At 39.2% G+C, this 21,397-nt stretch overlaps 1 protein-coding gene across 1 annotated transcript in view; it reads left to right on the forward strand.

The window, feature by feature from the left end:
- Positions 1–21,397, forward strand: part of ARSB (arylsulfatase B) — a 255,229-nt gene that overhangs the window by 6,663 nt on the left and 227,169 nt on the right. Inside the window, exon 2 of the mRNA XM_004374570.2 lies at positions 13,776–13,962. Coding sequence (XP_004374627.1) covers positions 13,776–13,962 — 187 coding nt within the window. The remainder of the gene's footprint in view (positions 1–13,775; positions 13,963–21,397) is intronic.

Genomic DNA, 21,397 nt, shown 5'->3' on the forward strand with positions numbered 1-21,397 from the left:
TGTCTTGTTCCTGTTTTCAAGGGGAATGTTTTCAGCCTCTCTCCATTAAGAATGATGTTGGCCGTTGGTTTTGCATAGATGGCCTTTATTATGTTGAGGAATTTCCCTTCTATACCTATTTTATTGAGAGTTTTTATCAGGAATGGGGCAAGCACCCTCTTTTAAAGGAATACTTCTGGGACGCTTGAGCCTCGTTGCCCTCAGATATTATATGCTGACACTGTTCTGAGCACTTTACATGCATTAACTCATTTAATTCTCACAGCAACCCTATAAGATAGGTACTACTGTTATCATCTCTATTTTATAATAGGGAAACCAAGGCTGGAGGAGGATAAGAAATTTGCCTGAGGTCATAGGGCTAGTTAGTGGTAGAACCAGGATTTGAACCAGGCAGTGGGGCTCCAGGGTTGATGCTTATCTCTACTACATTATATTACCTGTTCAGAATTATTAAAAAGATCATCTTAAGAATTGCATAATACTTACTAAATAATACCTCATTATTTCTGGACATTTGGGTTATTCCTAAGTCAGTCAGTTTAATAAATTAACCCATCCCATTTCTAAGTTAGGAATTGCCTATGTTGTTGTTAGTTACCATCGAGTCTATTCTGACTCATGGCGACCCCACATGTGCAGAGTAGAACTCCATAGGGTTTTTAAGGCTGTGACCTTTCGAAAGCAGATCGCCAGGCCTGTCTTCTGAGGTACCTTTGAACTGCCAACCTTTCAGTTAGTAGTCAAGCACTTAACGTTTGCACCACCTGGGAAACTTCAGGAATTGCCTATATTACATGTAGAATGACAATAGGGAGAGAGGTTTTATTTCTGAAAGAATCATTTGGTGTTCATTTTGGACAATGAAATAAGGAATTTTTTTTGGCTATTTCAAAATTAGATACTTTAAAGAGCTATTTAATAGTCATATATGTTTACTTTGGCATCATGCTTTAAGTTAATATTTAGAGACCTCCCCCATCATAATTCCTTAACTTTAAATTTAAAAAAGTGTAAGATGACAAATAAGCCTTGATTACCTAATTGAACTTTGTACTCCCAGGAAGTCCCGAGTTTTAGTTTTTGGACTTACAAAAATATTGAGTAAAGAGGACTGGTTAGGAATGGTAAGACATGGGTTTCAGTCTTTATTGTGTCAGACTTGGACCTCGCTGGAAATCATTTTCCTCATATGTAAAATACGAGAGTAGGACTAAACTCTAAGACTCTTTCTAACTCTAAATTTCTTTGACTCTAAGGCTCTTATATCTGAGGGCAAGTTTCTAACTTGGCAAAATGCACATTATCATACTCACTAACCCCATCTACTGGTAGAAAGAGAGATGACCCTTGACCAATACTGTCTTATAAACAGCACGTGCTACTTGTTCTGCAGCTAGGGACTTACTTAAACAGGAGTGTGAATTCAGCCTTTTGAGACATTCAGTTGTTCAGAATTCTTATGTATGAACTTTTTATAACCTTCATGCTTTGGTGAAAAATGCATAGAACTTGGGAGTAGGGTAGGGTGGGAGCAGCTGGTCAGCAATGTGTGACTTGCCTAATGTGAGGTAAATAGTTACTGGTAGATCCAGGGACAAAAATTCAGGTCTCTGTACTCTCAGGTTAATGTTCTTTCCATAGGCACATGACTTATTAATGAATCCTTTTTTAAAAAAAATCTATATTTTATCTTTTGAATAGGAAATATATTCACGTGGTTCAAAAATTCAGAAGCTACAAAGGGGTTTACATTGAAAATCTTCTTCCTATTTCATTCCTCAGCCATCCAGAAGGCAAATAATACTATCAGTTTTGTATATAACCTGCCAAAAGTAATTTATGCATAAACCAGCAAATACATATGTATTCCCCTCCTCTCTTTTTATACAATTGGTAGCATACTCTTCACACTGTTCTGCACTTTGTGGTGTTTTCACTTAACATTTGAAATCATTTCATATTGTTACATAAAGAGCATCCTCTTTAATTTTTAATTTTAATTTTGTATGAGTGTCTAATATTTCATTGAGTGGACATGTCATAATTTAACCAATCACCTGTTAATGAATGTATAGGTTGTTTCCAGTCCTTTAGTATATCAAACAGTGCTGCTGTACTTATGTCATTTTGTACATGTTTGAACATACATGTAGGATAATTCCTAGAAAAAGTTTTTTATTCAAGAGTAGGTGCATTTGTAATTCTGATAGATACTGCAAAATTGTATTTCATAAGGTTGTACAATTTACATATCCACCAGAAATACATGATATTGTCTTTTCCCCTATACCCTTTTTTTTTTTTTTTAGGTATAATTCACATACTATAAAATTTACCATTTTAAAATATACAATTAAATGGTTTTTCATATATTCACAACGTTGTGCAACCACCATCATTATCTAATTCCAAGCCTTTTTCATCATCCCAAAAAGAAACCCCGGACCCATGAACAGTCGCTTACCATTTTGCCTTCCCCTAGCCCATGGCAACCGCTAATATACTTTTCTGTCTTTATAAACTTGCCTGTTTTGGACATTGCATGTAATGGAATCATGTAATATATGGACTTTTATGTCTGGCTTCTTTCACTTAGCATAATGTTTTCAAGATTCATCCATGTAGTCACATGTATCGGCACTTTATTCCTCTTTATTGCTGAATAGTATTCCGTTTTATGAATATACTGCATTTTGTTCATTCATTCATCAGTTGATGGACATTTGGGTTGTTTCTGTTTTTTGGCTATTATGAATAATACTGCTATGAATATTCATGTACAAGTTTTTATATAAGCATTTTTTTTTCAGTTCACTTGGTATATATCTAGGAGTGGAGTTGCTAGATCATATGGTAATCCTGTTTAACTTTTTGAGGAACTGCCAGACTTTTTATATGCTCATCAGCAATGTATCCTTCTCAACACTTGTTATTATCTGTCTTTTTGATTATAGCTTTGTAGTCATCCTACTGGATGTGAAGTGATATCTCATTGTGATTTTGATTTGCATTTCCCTGATTACTAATGATGTTGAGCATCTTTTCATGTACCTATTGGCCATTTGTATTTCTTCTTTGGAGATATGTCTATTCAAATCCTTTGCTCATTTTTAAATTGGATTATTTGTGTTTTTATTGTTGAGTTTTAAGTGTTCTTTATATATTCTGGATATATAAAGATCCAGATATATGACTTGTAAATATTTTTTTTTCTCATAAATTGGATTGTCTTTTCACTTTCTTGATCGTGTTCTTGTAAGCACAAAAGTTTTTAATTTTGATCAAGTCTAATTTATCTGTTTTTTTCCTTTGGTTGCTTGTGCTTTTGATGTCATGTCTATAAAACTGTTGCAAAGTCCAAGGTCACAAAGATTGACACCTATGTTTTCTTCTAAGAGTCTTGTACCTTTAGCTCTTACTTTTAGATCTTTAATCCATTTTGAGTTAATTTTTATATATCAGGTGAGATAGGGATCCCACTTCATTCTTTTGCATTTGGATATCCAGTTTTCCAGCACCATTTGTTGAAAAGACTGTTCTTTCCCACTGAATGTCCTTGACACCCTTGTTGAAACTCAATTGACCATAAATATATGAGTTTATTTATAGATTCTCAGTTCTGTTTCATTGGTCTATATGTCTATCCTTATACCATTACTACACTGTCTTGATTATTGTATGTTTTAGTAGGGTTTGAAATTGGAAGTGTCAACTCTACAACTTTCTTCTTCCTTTTCTAGATTGTTTTTGGCTATCTGGGTCTCTTGCATTTCCATATGAATTTTAGGATTAACTTACCAGTTTTTGTAAAAAGCGCACTTGGCATTTTAACTGTCTTAACAATATCAAGTATTCCAATGCATAAAACGTTAGATGTCATTCCATTTATTTAGATCTACTTTAATTTCTTTCAGTGTCTTATAGTTTTCAGTGTACAAGACTTGCACTTCTTTTGTTAAATTTATTCTTAAATATTTTATTCATTTTAATGCTGTTGTAAGTGGAAATGTTTTCTTAGTTTCATTTTTGGATTGTTCATTGCTAGTGTATAGAAGTACAACTGATATTTCTATATTGCGCTTGTATCCTGCAACCTTGCTGAAGTCATTTATTAGTTGTAATAGTTTTTTTGTTTGTTTTGTGGCTTCTTTAGGGATTTATATAAACAAGATCATGTCATCTGCAAATAAATAGTTTTACTTCTTCTTTTCCAATCTGCCTGCCTTTTATTTAATTTTCTTCTTAACTGCCCTGGCTAGAACCTCTAAGACAATGTCAAATAGAAATGGCAAGGGCAGACATCCTTGTCTTGTTTCTTATCTTAGGGGGAAAGCTTTCAGTCTATCACCATTAAGTATGATGCATTCATTCATTCACTTAGCAAATATTTATTGAGCAACTGTTTATGCTGGGCGTTTTGCTATGCTCTGGGGATGATAATGGTAAACAAAGCAGACAAGGAACCTGCTTTCCTGGTGTTTATAACCTGGAGGTGGGAATAAACACATAAACGAATAAATAATGTGAACGCAGAGGGCAGTAAATGTGGAGGAAAAATATTAAGCTGGGTAAAGTGATAGTGACTCAGGAAGGTATCTCCGAGGAGGTGGTATGAGTCGAGGCCTAAAGGAAGAGGAGTCAGCCATGCAAAGCTCCCAGGGAAGAGAGTTTAACACAGAGGGAAGAACAACAAAAGCAAAGGTCCTGAGGCTGGAATAGCTTCTTCCAAGAACCAGGAAAAGGCCAGTGTGACTGGAGCTGAGTGAATGAGGGTGTGAGAAGCATGTGATGAGCTTAGAGAGGGAGGCAGGGTCTCCCTGGACCTAATGCTGCCTGCTTATGACAAAACATTGAAACTTAACTCTTTTCATAGTAATGTTACATTGAAGGCTATTATATGCTAAAGAATGTTTCTGATCTAGCAGTGTTCTAAATGTCCATCTTTTAAGGAATGACTTAAAAAGTGCCATGTGGCGTTCTTTGTATATGTACACATAATTTCAGTTAAAATTAAATTTTCTATTTTCCTTTAAAAAAAAAGAAAAAAACCTAAGCTTATTTTTAAGATTACCCCCAGGAAATACAATCACAAGTTTCCAATATAAAAGATTTGGAAAAAAATATATAGTAAAACAATTACACTTTCTCCCTGTCCCCGGCTCACCTTCCCATATGTAAAACCAAAACAAAAGCCAAACCTATTGCAGTTGAGTCGATTCCAACCTCTAGTGACTCTATAGCACAGAGTAGAACTGCCCCGTAGGATTTCCAAGACTGTAAATCTTGACGGAAGTAGACTGCCACAACTTTCTCCTGCGGAGCGGCTGGTGGTTTTCCCTACCTTTCAGTTAGCAGCCAAGTGCTTACCCACTGTACCACCAGGGCTCTTTTCCCATAAACCAAAAAACCAAACCTGTTGTTGTGGAGTTGATCCTGACTCATAGCGACCCATAGGTAGCCCTTCTTTATTAGTGCCTTGGTATCCTTCAGAGGCATTTTATGCATATATATAAGTAAATAGATTTTGTATTAGTTTTCCCCTTGTTTAAAATCTTAAGATAAAAAATTAATTTAAAAGTCCTTCAGCTTTTCTAATGGAATTTGCATACTGTCTTTAGTTCAAATAGAAGACAAAAATACTAAATTTTCATATTCTTACAAATCAATCTTATTTAATTCAAAATACTTATTCCACCTCTGTATTCCCATAACTCCACTTAGACATTTTAATTATGATTGTTCTCAGGTCTGACTTCTCCATTAGATTGCCTTGCTCATTTCTGGTATCGAGTAACTCTCAGTGTTGAACAGCTAAATGAATGAGTGTGCTGAGCACTTTAACACAGGAACATTTCCTCAAAGAGCTCACTGTTTTAACTAAACTGCTTAGGGTTGACATGTCATCTCTAGTCCCCCAATTCTTTTTTTTAAGAAACAAAAAAAGATTAAGAGTTAACAAAAGCGGTAGGTTAGTAGAAAAAAAAAGTAACTTTGGTCCTCAACTGGGACATTCTTACCTTGGGAGCTGGCGGGGGAGGGGGAGGCGGGTGGCACTCCAGCAGAACTCCATAAATCTTGGCAGAGAATAGAAGCAATGAAACATGACTCCAAGGTTGTATTCTTAAGGCACCCAAGCTGCATTTCTCTTAATCACATTAATAAACGGACAAGACATTTTCAAGGCTTTTTACTCACCCCTGAAGCAGAACCTTGGACAAAAATACAGAAAGGATGCTGTGCAGCAGCATCACGGGTGATTTCTGATTTTCCCAAGCTTACTTGAAGAATGTGAGCAGGCAAAACCCATGGTGGCAGGCAGGATAGGTCGTTGCATCTGTGCCACGGAAAGAGGAGTGCTGCCTGAGGATACCCTCCCCTCCCTGTTGCTTTTCTTCATGGCCCCCAGTGTTCTGCCCACCCATTCTTCATCATTCTCCCATGTGCTTGCCTCTCAGTGGACTCCTGCTGGCAGTCACCTCTGCTTGGGCTCTAAGATTAGAAGTAGTGTGAAAAGAAGTGATGGGGACATTGGTGGTTCAGTTGTAGAATTCTCGCTTTCCATGTGGGAGATATATCCGGCATTCCATTTTTGGCCAACATACCTCACGTGCAGCCACCACCCATCTGTCAGTGGAGGCTTGCATGGTGCTATGATGCTGAACAGGTTTCAGTGGAGCATCTAGACTAAGACGGACTAGGAAGATCTACTTCCTAAAATAAGCTAGTGAAAACCCTATGGGTTGCAATGTTCCTTTCTGCAGTCGATCATAGGGATGGCACAGGACTAGATAACATTTCATTCTGTTGTGCACGGGGTCACCATGAGTCAGGGGCTGACTCAATGGCAACTAATAACAACAACAACAACAAAGAAGTGAAAAGCTGGGAGAGGTGGGTGTTGCAAATTGGGAATGTTCCTAGCATCCCCTGGCAAAGGCATCCTGGGAATGAGGGTTAACAGGAGCATGCAGCCTAGAGGCTATCTGTGCCTCTGAAGAGAAAACACTTGCTAGTCTTTATTCTTGTGCTCAGTTAGAGGGAGAAACAAAGGATGCAGTAGCTTCCTAGTGACAGGCAAGATGGCTTCCAACTAAAACACATCAGTGCTGCACCTCAGGGAGCCCTGGAGATGATTGCTCTAATGGATCTTTTGATTTTACCAAATCCAAGTGCTCTTTCCAAGTCTAGCAAGAGCCAAGACACATTTTCGCAGAAGGCAGGGGGAGTCTGGAGGCCTTATTCTGCATGTATTAAAGATATTTTAAGGAAACAGTTCTACTATATATATATGTATATATATTACCTCCCAAGTAACTGGAAATAAGAAAACTAATTTGGGGCTGAGTTTGAATGATTGACCCACGGGTGTTTTGTTGTTGATTAACTTATGAGGTTTGTTATATGAAGAATCACTTTGAACAGAAGCTGTTACTCTCAGAGTTTGACCATTATCTTTTGTTTTTGTTTCCTTTATCATATCACCTTACTACAGCTCAGCTTTCTCCATATTTTCCTTCCCTTTCATTTTGGGCATACAGTTGGATTTATAATTTAAACAAAGGCAGGCACTGAAACAATTCCTGGCTTGTTTATTCTTTTTACAAACAGTATCCCTTTGGTGGGTTTAGTCAGCAATTTGCACTCTTGGACTAATCAACACCAAAACAAATAAACCTTAAAACTGTCAGTGACACCAGCCAGTTCTGCAGCCTGAGTACTGCAGGCCCAGGCCAGATGGCAAGCCCAGGCCCTTGGCACACAGAATGTGTATTCTGTGGCCCTTGACTTCCGCAGCATGGGCAGCTGACCGCTTATAGAAGGCTTAAGCGGGGAGGGAGCAGATTTTCCACTATCCATTTGTTCTTCTCTGGGGCATCTCCAACAATAAACCCTGTGGTGGCGTGAGTGGTACTTGACTGTGGTTCAGACCTGGAGTGTGGTGGCTGATCCACAGGCTAGAAACTCTGAACCCCTGGCTGGCCACCAGCCTGTTCTGTGATTGTGTTCCAGTCATGAAGTGCCCCTCTAGACTTCCTGGTGTGCAAGTGGAAGAGTGGAGCTGCCCATTTCAAGTTCTAGAGCAGGAGGTGTTTCACAAATACATTTTATTGAAGGTATGCATTCATCTAGCACACATTAGATTGACAGGACAGTCCTTCCTTCTCTTCAACTGGATATTATCTCTACACTACTGAGGTTAAGAGAGAAATAGCATTTATTGCCATATACGTAGCAGTGGTTCATCTAGCCACTGGTACATTTTGTCATAAGTATAGCTGAAATACTGAACTCTGAGCTCCTGAATAGATAACAAATAGATAGACTTCGTGGGCCTTCTTCAAGGGGGATTGTAAGATGTGCTGGTGTGGGAGTTGCCCTCCTCTCTTCTCTCCAGGTTGGTTTTTCTCTTTCAAGCTCGTGAGACTATAGTGTTAGCCAGTCTACAGAGGAAAGAATAACTCATAGGACTAAATACATTGTTATGTGCAACACAGTCATGAAAACAAGGCTTTACCATTAGTTACCTCACAGAAAGACCCCAGAGACAAGCCGGTTCCTTCACTGTGCTTTGCAGACCCTTTGCCTTTGTGGAGGGAATCCTTGATCGTCAAATAAAATCCTAGGAGATGCTGTTTATTGAAGAGGCTTCAGATAGATGGAGAAGGAAGAGAGACAGCCACACATGGTAGATAGGAGCAGTAACCCCTTTGAACTTTCATATATTCTATATGAGATCTTCTCCGTTGACATATATTCTCTGTGCATTGTAGATATATGTTAAAATGGAATTGTTTTTGCATCTGTTGTACTTACAAAGGGACTTTGTGGTTGAAACTCCTCATTCTTATTTTTTTCTTTTGATTCCTGTTGGTGCCCTGTTTAGGTGTATTTTTCTGCTCCGTGAAACATGCTGTGGCTCTATAGCTCTGTGTTAAACTAGAGTGCTGGGTTGGAACCAGCTTGGCATTTACCTGTTTACTGCTTCTCTATACATTACAGCTTCCTTACTTCAGTCAGTGTTAGAGCAGACCAAAAGCACGTTTTTGGCGGTCTCCCAGAGTTTAGCTTCCGCTTCCCCAAGAATATCATAAAAATACTCTGTCAAATAAATTCTCAGTAACTGCAAAGGACTAATTTTCCTGCTCCATACGATTGCAGATCATGGAGGCAGACTTCAGCTGACCACCTGGCTTGGTGCCCATGGCTGAGGAAAACCAAATCACGGAGCATCCTTTCCCTTGGCAGTGCTTTCTAGCAATCAGAGTTAATTCTTTGCGCATAATGGATGAGCTTTCCATTAAAAAAAAAAATTGTGCATAGCATTTATCTCCACTGGGTTTTCTGGATTCTGCAAAAATATTATCTTTATCTTTACTCATCTTGCTCTCTTGCCAATTAGTATATGTTATGAAGTTTTTGAGCCTAGGATCAATTTTCTGTTGTGTCACCTTCTAGTGTTAACCACAGAAAGAACCGTTCTTTGATTTTAGGGAGGCAGGTGTGTATATATATATATATTTCTTGATTGAGAGCAATGTTTCCGTGCCTGGACATCATAACATTCTGTATCATTCAAGGTCCCAGCTGTAAACAGATGGCACGTTCGAATTAGGATAATTTAGGGAGGGTTTATTTACAAAGAGACTATTTTAAGAGGTATGAATGTGTGGGTGAAGCTTCTTGGTCCAGTAACCCAGTGGAACTGTAACTACCCCTAGACCAGAAGGGAGAAAAAGAAGGGGCAGTGACTAGAAAGAACCTAGAATGAGAAAGTCATGTAGAGAAGGCTGTCCTCGGAGTGACCCTCACTAGAGAGACATAGCCAGGCTGAGGCCAGTCACTCTCTTTCCTCTCTCTGATCTCCTGCCTGGGCTCCCCATTGGCTGAATCCAATCACCCTTTGATTTGGTCTACACAGGTCAGCCTCCCAGTGTAGACAGCAGGACAGAGAAGGCAGAGAGTGGATTTGGAAGGCATCTAGCATTTATCCCGATGTGTGTGTCTAGTTATTTCTAGGAGAAGCATAAATATCTCAATAGAAAACTTAAACTCACTTTAATTTTTAAAACAGCTATATTGAGGTATACTTGCCATATAATAAAGTGCACAAATTTAAAGTATACAATTTGATAAATTTTGACATATGTCTCCACTCGTGAAGCTATCACCACAGTCAAGATAGCAGACTTATCCATTACCCTCAAATAAACTCACTTTAGTTTAACATTTAAGATATTCCATATGGTCCTTTAAGGAGGAATGTGGAAAGATATGAAATCAAGCATAGCAGGTGCAATTCTAAAAGTGCTGGATCTGGAAAGACACTCACAAAAAATAAAATTCAAGACAATGTTAAAACTTATGAGAAAGCTATTTAATAATTGTTGTTAGATGCAGTCAAATTGTTTCCAACTCCTAGCCACCCCATGTGACAGAGTAGAACTGCCCCACAGGGTTTTCTAGGCTGTAATCTTTACAGAAGCAGATTGCGAGGTCTTTCTCCCGCAGAGCTGCTGGCTGAGTTTGAACTGCCAACCTTTCAGTAGTAGCTTATGATAAATTAGAAAAAAAAAATGTGATTGTAAAAAAAAAATTTTGTCTCTACTTTGTTTATTGCCAAATATTAAAAAATAAAACCAAAAAAATCTGTGTATTTGTCTTGTCTTCAATATCAGAATCTGAGAAAATTGGTGGTAAATAATATATTTGGTCAGTACTAGCAGAATTATCCAACACTTGTCTGTTAGTTTGTCGTACTGTGGTGGCTTGCATGGTGATGTGATGCTGGAAACTATGCCACCAATATTTCAAATACCAGCAGGGTCACCTATAGTGCACAGGTTTCAGTGGAACTTCCAGACTAAGACAGACTAGAAGAAAGGCCTGATAATCTACTTCCAAAAATTAGCCAATAAAAACCATATGTGGAGCCCTGGCGTCACAGTGGTTAAGAGCGTGGCTACTAACCAAAAGTTTGGCAGTTCAAATCCACTAGCCGCTACTTGGAAGCTCTATGGGGCAATTCTGCTCTGTCCTATAAGGTCGCTAAGAGTCTAAATTGACTCAGTGGCAACAGATTTGGTTTTTGTTTTAACGTAACAGAACATTGTCCAGCTTGCTTTCTTTGGACAGGTCATTGGAAGGGATCAATTTCTAGGAGAGGACATCATGCTTGGTAAAGTAGAGGGCCAACGAGGGTGAGGGAAATCCTTGGTGAGACGAATTGGCACAGTAGCCACAATGATGGACTTGCACATGCTGGTGATCATGAGGATGACACGAGACCAGGCAACATTTCATTCTGTTGTACATAAGGTTGCCATGAGTCAGAGTTGACTCAATGGCAGGTATCTTATCTATTTAGCAGAGCTATAGATTGGTTGTTCCAGTTTACAGTTTCTATGATGTTTGTATGCTCTACAGCACACTCCTGGGGGCAGGCCCAGGCTTAGGTGCATGCTGTCTGTAATACCACCCTGTTCTTGCTCAAGAAAGCATATTAAACTGCTTATTACCATGGCAATTGCTGTGTACTTAGTATGTACTTGGTGTTTTACCTCATTAATCCTCCAAAAAACCCTGGGAGGGGATATTATTATTATTCTTTTACAGATGATGAGCTTGAACCTAAGTTACTTAAGTTATTGTCCAAAGTTATGAAGCTAATAAGTGATAGAGCTGGGATTTAATTCCCTGAGCTTTATGCTATTCTGCTTTAAATTATACCAGTACCACCCATTGAAGTCACATCAATTCCACCTCATGGCGACCCCATGTGTGTTAGCGTAGAACTGTGCTCCATAGGGTTTTCAGCAGCTGATTTTTCAGACATAGATTGCCAGGCTTTTATTCTGAGGCATCTCTGGGTAGGCTCAAACCTATAACATTTTGGGTAGTTGCTGAGCACATTAACTATTTGCACCACCCAGGGAATCTGTTTAAATGATAAAGCAAGTAAATCATTTGAAAACGTATTTTCACCATTATTAGTAACAAGTTGCTTGCATCCCACCTCACAGCTTATGGAGGCACCAGAGAGTTGTGGCTTAGGTTGAAAACTGGCACTCTCAGCCTTCAATGTTCCCAGAGCCTGATTTATGCTAGGGAGATCAGCAGTGCAGTCCAGCCCACAGTTGAATGCAATTCCCTAGCCCCACTTCAAAGGAAGAAGAGCACTTCGTTGGCTAAGCAAGGACAAGGGCAGAAGGGTGCCAAGTTTTAAGGAAGGAAGGGCTAGGCAAGCAGGGAGGGAGTCCCCCTGGTCTAACGCAAGATGGAGAGAGAGCACCATTGTGCACCAGCAGGGAGTTCAGTGGCATCCATTAGCACAAAGCTTGTGACAAGGACCACACTGGTTCCAAGCTGGCCTTCAAACTTGCCGAGCATGTTCAGGTCTCAGGGCCTTTGCACTTTTTATTCTTTGTGCCTAGATTGCTCACCGCCTCAAGGATAACAGCAATCGTGAGGATGGTGCAGGACCAGGCACCGTTCAGTTGTACACAGGGTCGTAGAGTTGAATCGGAACCGACTCTATGCCACCTAACAACAACTCTCGCTTTATTTAGGTTGCTGCTCAGATATCTCCTCCTCAGAGAGGTTGTCTCTTGCTACACTACTTAAAATATCATCTCTGTCACTGTTTCCTTCCCCTACTTTACTATTCTTCTTAGAAGTTATCACTCTCTGGCATTATATCACCAGTTCTCAAACTTTTTGGCTTAGGACCTCTGTATACACTTAATTATTCAGGACCCTAAAGACTTTATGCTTTTGTGGATTATACCTATCAATATTTACCATATTAGAAGTTAAAATTGATAAATTTAAAAATATTTTTTATTCATTGAAAAACAGCAATAATAAACTCATTACATATTAATATAAATAGCATATGAAAAATAACTATTTTCAAAAATAAATTAAGTGAGAAGAGTGACATTGTTTTATGTTTTTGCAAGTCTTTTATTGATAGAAGCTAGATTGATACATATGCTTTTGCATTCAATGTTGGGATATATCGTTTCGATTGAAGTTTATAACGAAAATCTGGCTTCACAAAGATATGTAATTGGAAAACAGATATTTTAATAGCTTTTTCATATACTTGTGCATATTCTATTTTAATACTACAGTAAGACTCAACAAGTGGTTGTATGGATGCTTTGGTTTTATTTAACCACAGACAGAAGAGTTTTCCCCCTTGGAATTTTAGTTTTGTTTTTAGTTTTTGTTGTTGGTTTTTTGGAGGGGAGGGTAGTTTAGAAAAAAGTCGGTCATTGTTTTTGAGATTATGGCTTATTTGTATAAAGTATGATAAGAAATGTGAGTCATCAGTTTTATTAGACTATTAAATAACCCTTAAAACAATCACCAAATCTTTAACAATGACAGTAGCTGCTTCTAATCAAATGCCAACTTCTAGTGTACACAGGAGTTGGGACACTTTTTTCATGATAAATCCACACCTCATATTACTGCTACTTTTTTGAGATAGAAGTGAAAAGTTAATGGTTTCTAACATAATGCTTTGATAATTATTTGTTGAAGTATTTGTTACAATGCTTTTATTTATTTTTCAGATCTTGTTTATGCCCATTACCTCATTTGATTAAGTGAGTAAACCGCCTTTCAGAAATATCGTTAAGCCAGTACAGGAATAGAGTTGAACATGCAAGTCTACAATATGTCCAGTAAATTAGGTGGCTACATTGCTGGCTTAGTCAGAATGTTTCAACACCATTAATCCATAATTTTATGTTTCTGTCTTTAAGATCCATACAGGTTTACAGCACCAAATAATCTGGCCCTGTCAGCCCAGCTGTGTTCCCCTGGATGAAAAACTCCTGCCCCAGCTTCTAAAAGAAGCAGGCTATACTACCCACATGGTCGGAAAATGGCACCTGGGAATGTACCGGAAAGAATGCCTTCCAACCCGCCGAGGATTTGATACCTACTTTGGTAATGGAAATGCACGTTTCTTTAACAACCTAGACTAACTGCAGCCGTCTTGTAAAACACACCCAACTGTAATCAAATGAAATAACTGGAAACTTGAACACAGAGTGAATCAGTCAGCACCACAGTGGGGCCACTTTATAATGCTATCCCCTAAAACATGGCTCTGTGCTCAGCACATGGTGTGCATGAGCCCACAGGATGCTAAATGCTACCTTGGGGTCTTAGAAGAGTTTACTACTTCCACACCAGAGACCAGGTACTCTCAGTGAACCTTATTACCAAAAGGGGGTACAGGTTGATTTTTTTCTTAGTTCTCGATGAAACCAAACACAAGAGTATTTCCCCCCTTAATGGTTCAGTATATTTTTTTCCTATGCACTGTATTCAGATTTTTTTTTTTCCTTGGGGGTATTAGGCAAAGTCTCTTTTCCGCTGTCATCTGTCTTCCATCTGTGAAATCTATTTCTGAAATCACTAGGTTGGAGAAGATAGATCAAAAATAAAATGGGGAGGGTAAGTAGCAAATGGTAAAAGGAAGGGTAATAAGAAATATTACTTGTTGCCATTGAGTCGATTCCAACTCTTAGCCACCGTATAGGACAGAGTAGAACTGCCCCATAGGGTTTCTAAGGAGAAGCTGGTGGATTCAAACTGCTGACCTTTTTGTTAGCATCTGAGCTCTTAACCACTGTGCCACCGGGGCTCCAATGGCCTTGATAGCTCTATAAAAATAAATGTGAAACCTAAAATTTGTTTTAAAATTTGACCTCTTCAAATCTGTTATGAATCATGTCTTAATTAGCAACATATTTATATTTTGCCAATAGCTATGTATCTTTCTGTCTAGCTATTCAGCTACCTACATACCTCCTATCTGTCCCTTCATTTACTTACAACTTTCATTTACTTACTTACAATCCAAAAAGGAACGTAAAATGAACACCAGAAGTTTAAAAATAAATAGAATAAAAAGGCAAGGTGAATAAAAAAAGATGGGATAGTTATATGGCACTAAAGTACCAAAAAAAAAGGAAGATTCTAGGCAGGCGTCACATTCAACACTGAGATTCCTTATGTCCAAAGCAAAAAAGGAAAAGGCTGTAAGAGTCACATTATGCATAAGAGAAATGAAAACCAGATGTTCAGGAAGAGTAAGGCATTTTTTGGCTTTTAGGCCTGAGAGAAATTTCTCTTTTGGGTCTTCATAAAGGTAAGGTGGACAACACCCTTAAAAACATCATTTTAGTAATCAAATAGTGGTTTTTGTGTAGATGTTTCTTGAGGTATTCATTCATGCAACCTAGGGCCGAAGAACCAAAGTTTAATTCAGTAAAAGTGACAATATGGGGGGCAAATCAAAGCAGTAGAAGCACACAGCTCTGACGAACTTTGTTGGATCCAGGGTTAAAATCAAGATGCAAAGACATCAGATGTGTGAGCATGTCTGCCTACTCCTATCACTAATCAATAATGGCATTCTTTCTTGAAGAATGTGGATATATCCTCATATCCTCAAACGACTGCTAAAAATTGGAGTTGGGTGTAAGATCTCTTTGTCATCGTGGAAATTCTAGAGAAATAAACAGTTTATACATCCTTTGAAATTTTTCAGTTAGGCCTTTAGTGAAAGACAGGTCAATATCTATACTTTGACAAGAGCATAGAGTATAGTAAGTATTTTGAATTTCTAATTAAAAGCCAATTTACGTATTTAAAAAATTCAATTGGACATAAGGTAGAAGTGATGTCCTTTTATGAAAATTAAGAAGCCTAGCCAAGACTTAGATGAACAGAGAAACACCCCACATTCATATGGAAGTGAACTAATAAGAGACGTGCAGCTAGGAGGGTATGATGACTATGCAGCTCTTATCACTGTTACAATTTAGATATTCTGTTAAGCAGCAGGCAGATGATTGTGGTGATGGTTGCACAACTCTGAATACGCTAAAAACCTTTGAATTGTCTACTTTAAATGGATGAATTGTATGGTTTATGAATTATTTCTTAATAGAGCTGTTAAATAAAACAAAGATTTAGTTGTTCAAAACATATTTTCTGATTTTTCCCAAAAGAGCATAGCCTGCCATCTTCTTTAGGTTCAACATGTCAGTTCAAATTTATAAGTCACTGTTATAATGAAAAGCTCTGTGTGATTGTCAAATGGTTGCTTGGTAACAGTTTGGCCAGATACTATATATGGATAAATATAGTTCTTCTGTTTCTGGAAACCTCCTATTAGTGATATTTTAAAAACATTTAGAGTTCATATGTTTTTTAATCAAGTATGTCCTGTGGAGATATTCTGACATAATTTCATAAAGGTAAGGTGGACAACACCCTTAAAAACATCATTTTAGTAATCAAATAGTGGTTTATTATGAAATTGTTTAGAAAACAATTTACTTTTACAGATAAAGAAACTGTGGTGGTTAAGATTGTCAACTTGACTGAGCCATGATTCTCAATGTTTTGGCAGTTGTATGATGTGATCACTTCCCTGTTGAGATATGATACATGGTCACCCCCGTGATGGGATCTGCTATGAGAAGCCAATCAGTTGAATGGGAGTTTCCTTGGGTGTGTGGCCTGCATCGAGTGTGGGTGGATGTTCAGACAGGGGCTCCAGGGCTTTTACTCATTCTGGATCCTGCAGCTGGCTCCTGTTCATCTGACCTCCGGTTCTTGGGACTTGAGCTAGCAGCTTACCTGCAGTCTTGCCTGCTGATCTTGGGATTCATCGATTTTCACAGCCTGTGAGCAACAGCCCTGCTCTCTGGCCTGCCAATCTTGGGTTCACCAGCCCCTGCAGCTACGTGAATCAGGAGAAGCCTCTTCCCTGACCCACAGACTTGGGATGTTACAGCCTCTACAACCATGTGAACCATTTCCTTGATATAAATCTCTGTCTCTCTCTCTATAGATTTATACACTTCACTGGTTTTACTTCTCTAGAGTATTCAGCCTAAGACGTTTGGTACCAAAAGTGGTTCTAGAGAAACAAAATTGTAAGGATGAATTTTCTAAATTGGTTCTCAAGTCTAGTTAGTCTTAAAAGATGTTTGATGACTCTGCTTCCAATAGTAAAAAGGGCACTGCTAATCCATGGCATGAGGTGGCAATTGAAATACACAAAATATCACTACCAATAGATCAGGTATTGGTGAAAGATGAGACTCTGAGCGATTGCATATATGATACCTTTTTACAGTTTTGTCATAATGAGAACTATAAGGAAGCTGGTTGGTTAATCCTACTTTCGCTAGACAAACTGGTAAAAAAAAAAAAAGAGACGAGCTCAGAGCTTCAGAGTCAAAGCTCAAGTGCCTCATAAATGACCTCAAAGTTTCCACTTGTTCCTTGAAAGAAAGCCTTATTTCTTGTAGTAACATAGTTAATATTGCTGAAAACCAAACCCAGAGTCTTATTTTAAGAGTGGCTGAATTACAATGCCAGCTCAACTGCGAAACTTGAGAGGTGTCTGTAGTTAAAGTAATGGCATTGATTGGGAAGAAATGAGATCCTGAAACCTGAGATGGGGACATATGGGTGATAATCAGGAAGCTGGAGATATTGAGCCTCTAAATTCCATTGAATCCTTCCTGCCAACAGAACTATTAACCCCTCCACTCCCATCTAATGAGATTAACCCAGCTGTATCCAAAGTACCTTTGTCTGAGTCATTGCCTGGGACATTGCCTGAGGCAGATGCTTTACAAGACAATGCTGAATGTTCTCAAAACATTTCCCCACCAATTTTGGCTTCTAGACCTATAACTAGACTTAAGTCCCAGTGAGCCCCAAAAAGTGAAGTACAAAATGTAACCCAGGAGGAGGTATGCCACACTCCAAAAGAACTGCTTAAATTTTCATATGTACAAACGGAAACCTGAGGAATATGTGTGGGAATGGCTATTAAGGGTGTAGGATAATGGTACAAGGAACATAAAGATGGATCAGTCTAAGTTTATCAATATTGGCTGACTAAGCACAGATTCTTCTTTCAGTGTTTCAGCTTGAGAAGTTAGGATAGGATCTAATTGGTTGTGTTGCTGAAGCATGGATTATATGGTGACCTACACTAAATCAAGTTGAAGTACCAGACCTGCCTTGGTATACTGTAGAAGAAGGTATCCAGAGGCTTAGGGAAATTGGCATTCTAGAGTGGATTTATCAAGTTAGACCCACAGACCCACACATGGAGTGCCCAAAGGGCACAGCTTTTACCACAACAGTGAGGAACAAATTTGTGAAGGGAGCCCCAGCATCCTTGAAGACTGCTGTGATTGCTATTTTATGTAAGTCAGATTTGACAGTAGGAACTGCCCTAACTGAATTAAGACACCTAACTACAATGGGACTGATTGGAGCCCATGGTGGTAGGGACCAAGTGGCGGCATTCAGTCGACAAAGACAAGGTGGGCATGGTTACCATAATGGACAGAAGACTCAAAGCAGTAATCAGAATAGTCTGATTCGTATGGACTTATGGAGTTGGCTACTTAGTCATAGTGTCCTAGGAATGAAATAGATAGGAAATTTACTAAATATTTACTTCATCTCTACAAACGGATGAATTCTAGGTCAAGTGAACAGCAGTCTAACTCAAATCACCAGAATAGAGAGTCACGGCCCCTCAATCAATTCCTAGACTTGAGTGAGTTTACAGACCCACAACTCCTTGATTTGAAGGGGAGGCTAGGTCACCTTGAGGAAGGACTCCAGTACACTGCCAAAAACTTATACTGTTAATCTTTCTCCTGGCCTTCCCCAGAGGGATCTATGGCCTTGTACAGGAGTGACTATTCATTGGAGAGAAAGAAATAATTAGACATTTCAAGGATTACTAGGTACTGGCTCTGAAATGACACTAATTCCAGGAGAATCAAAATGTCACTGTGGCCCACCAGTCAGAGTGTGGGCATATGGAAGTCAGGTTATTAATGGAGTCTTAGCTCAATTGTCAGTCTCACGGTAGGTCCAGTGGGTTCCCAAACCCATGCTGTAGTGATTTCCCCAGTTCCAGAATGCATAGTTGGAATAGATATACTCAACAACTGGCAGAACCCTACATTGGGTCCCTGACAAATAGAGTAAGGGCTATTATGGTAGGAAAAGCCAAGTGGAAACCATTAGAACTGCCCCTACCTAGGAAAATAGTAAACCAAAAGCAATACCACATCCCTGGAGGGATTGCAGAGATTACTGGCACGATCACGGACTTGAAGGATGCAGGAATGGTGATTCCTACCACATCACCATTCAACTGGCCTGTGCAAAAAACAGATGGATCTTGGAGAATGACAGTGGATTATCAAAAACTTAACCAAGTTGTGACTCCAGTTGCAGCTGCTGTTCCAGATGTAGTCTCATTGCTTGAGCAAATTAATATGTCTCCTGGTAGCTGGTATGCAGCTATTGATCTGGCTAATGCCTTTTTCTCCATACCTGTTTTGAAGGAAGGACCATCAGAAGCAGTTTGCCTTTAGCTGGCAAGGCTAGCAATACACCTTTAGTTGCCTACCTCAGGGCTACATCAACTCTCCAGCCTTATGTCATAATTTAGTCCACAGAGACCTTGATTGCCTTTCCCATCCACAAGACGTCACACTGGTCCATTACATTGATGACATTATGCTGATTGGACCTAGTAAAGAAGAAGTGTCAATGACTCTGGACTTATTGGTAAAACATTTGCATGCTAGAGGGTGGGAATTAATCCCACAAAAATTTAGGCACCTTCCACCTCAGTGAAATTTCTAGGGGTCCAGTGGTGTGGGGCATGTCAAGATATTCCTTCTAAAGTGAAGGAAGAGTTATTGCATCTGACTCCTCCCACAACTAAAAAGGAGGCATAATGCCTAGTGGGCCTCTTTGGATTTTGGAGGCAACATATTTCTCATTTGGGTGTGTTACTCTGGCATATTTATTGAGTGACTCCAAAACCTGCTAGTTTTGAGTGGGACCCAGAACAGGAGAAGGCTCTGCAATAGGTTCAGGCTTCTGTGCAAGCTGCTCTGCCACTTGGGCCATATGATCTGGCTGATCCAATGGTGCTTGAAGTGTCTGTGGCAGATAGAGATGCTGTTTGGAGTCTTTGGCAGGCCCCTGTTGGTGAATCACAGTGCAGACCCTTAGGATCTACCATCCTCTGCTGATAACTACTCTCCTTTTGAGAAGCAGCCTTTGGCTTGTTACTGAGCCTTAGTAGAGACTGAGCACTTGACCATGGGACACCAGGTCACCATGTGGCCTGAGCTGCACATCATAAACTGGATGTTGTCTGACCCACAGAGTCATACATTTGGACGTGCACAGCAGCTGTCTATCATTAAATGGAAGTAGTATATATGAGATTGGGCCCAAGCAGGACCTGAAGGCACAAGTCAGTTGCATGAGGAAGTGGCCCAAATGCCCATGGTCTCCACTCCCGTTACATTACCTCCATCTCCCAGTCTGCACCTGTGGCCTCATGGGGAGCTCCATATGAACAGTTGACTGAAGAAGAGAAAACTCATGCCTGATTTGCCGATGGTTCTGTGTGATATGCAGGCACCACTCAAAAGTGGACAGCAGCAGCACTGCGGCCCTTCTCTGGGACCTCCCTGAAGGACAGTAGAAAAGGGAAATCCTCCCAATGGGCAGAACTTTGAGCAGTGCACCTGGCTGTTCGCTTTGCTTGGAAGGAGAAACGGCCATATGTGTGACTGTATACTGATTCATGGGCTGTGGCCAGTAGTTTGGCTGGATGGTCAGGGACTTGGAAGGAATGTGATTGGAAAATTGGATACAAGGATTTATAGGGAAGAGGTATCTGGATAGACCTCTCTGAATGCGCAAAAGAAGTGAAAATATTTGTGTCTCATGTGAAAGCTCACCAAAGGGTGACCTCAGCAGAGTAGGATTTTATTTTATTTTTGTCATTGTTATTATTATTTATTGGCCATGGTCCAGGCAGATAATTCCACACTCTTAAAATTAGTTTTTTTTCATTTATTAGTTTATTTTAATCATATTTACATATAAATATTTCATTGTTAGAAGTATTAACTTTTAGTTTTTTTTTTTATTGTACTTCACGTGAAGGTTTACAGAACAAATAGTTTCTCATGAAACAGCAGTACGCATATTGTTCTATGACATTGGTTAACAACCCCGCGACATGTCAACCCTCTCCCTTCTCGACCTTCTTTTTGTTTTTTGGTAAAAATATACATAGCCAAAGAGACACCATTTCAAAAATTTCTACATGCACAGTTCAGTGACTTCAACTATGCTCTTCCAATTGTGCTGCTATTCTCACTTTAGATGAAGGTTTACAGAACAAAATAGTTTCTCATTAAACAGTACACATGTTGCCCTATGACAATGGTTAACAACCTCACAACACATTACCACTATCCTTGCTCAACTTTGGGTTCCCTATCACCAGCTT

Source organism: Trichechus manatus, unplaced genomic scaffold (genome assembly GCF_000243295.1).
Source record: "Trichechus manatus latirostris isolate Lorelei unplaced genomic scaffold, TriManLat1.0 scaffold00029, whole genome shotgun sequence".
Lineage (NCBI taxonomy): Eukaryota > Metazoa > Chordata > Mammalia > Sirenia > Trichechidae > Trichechus > Trichechus manatus.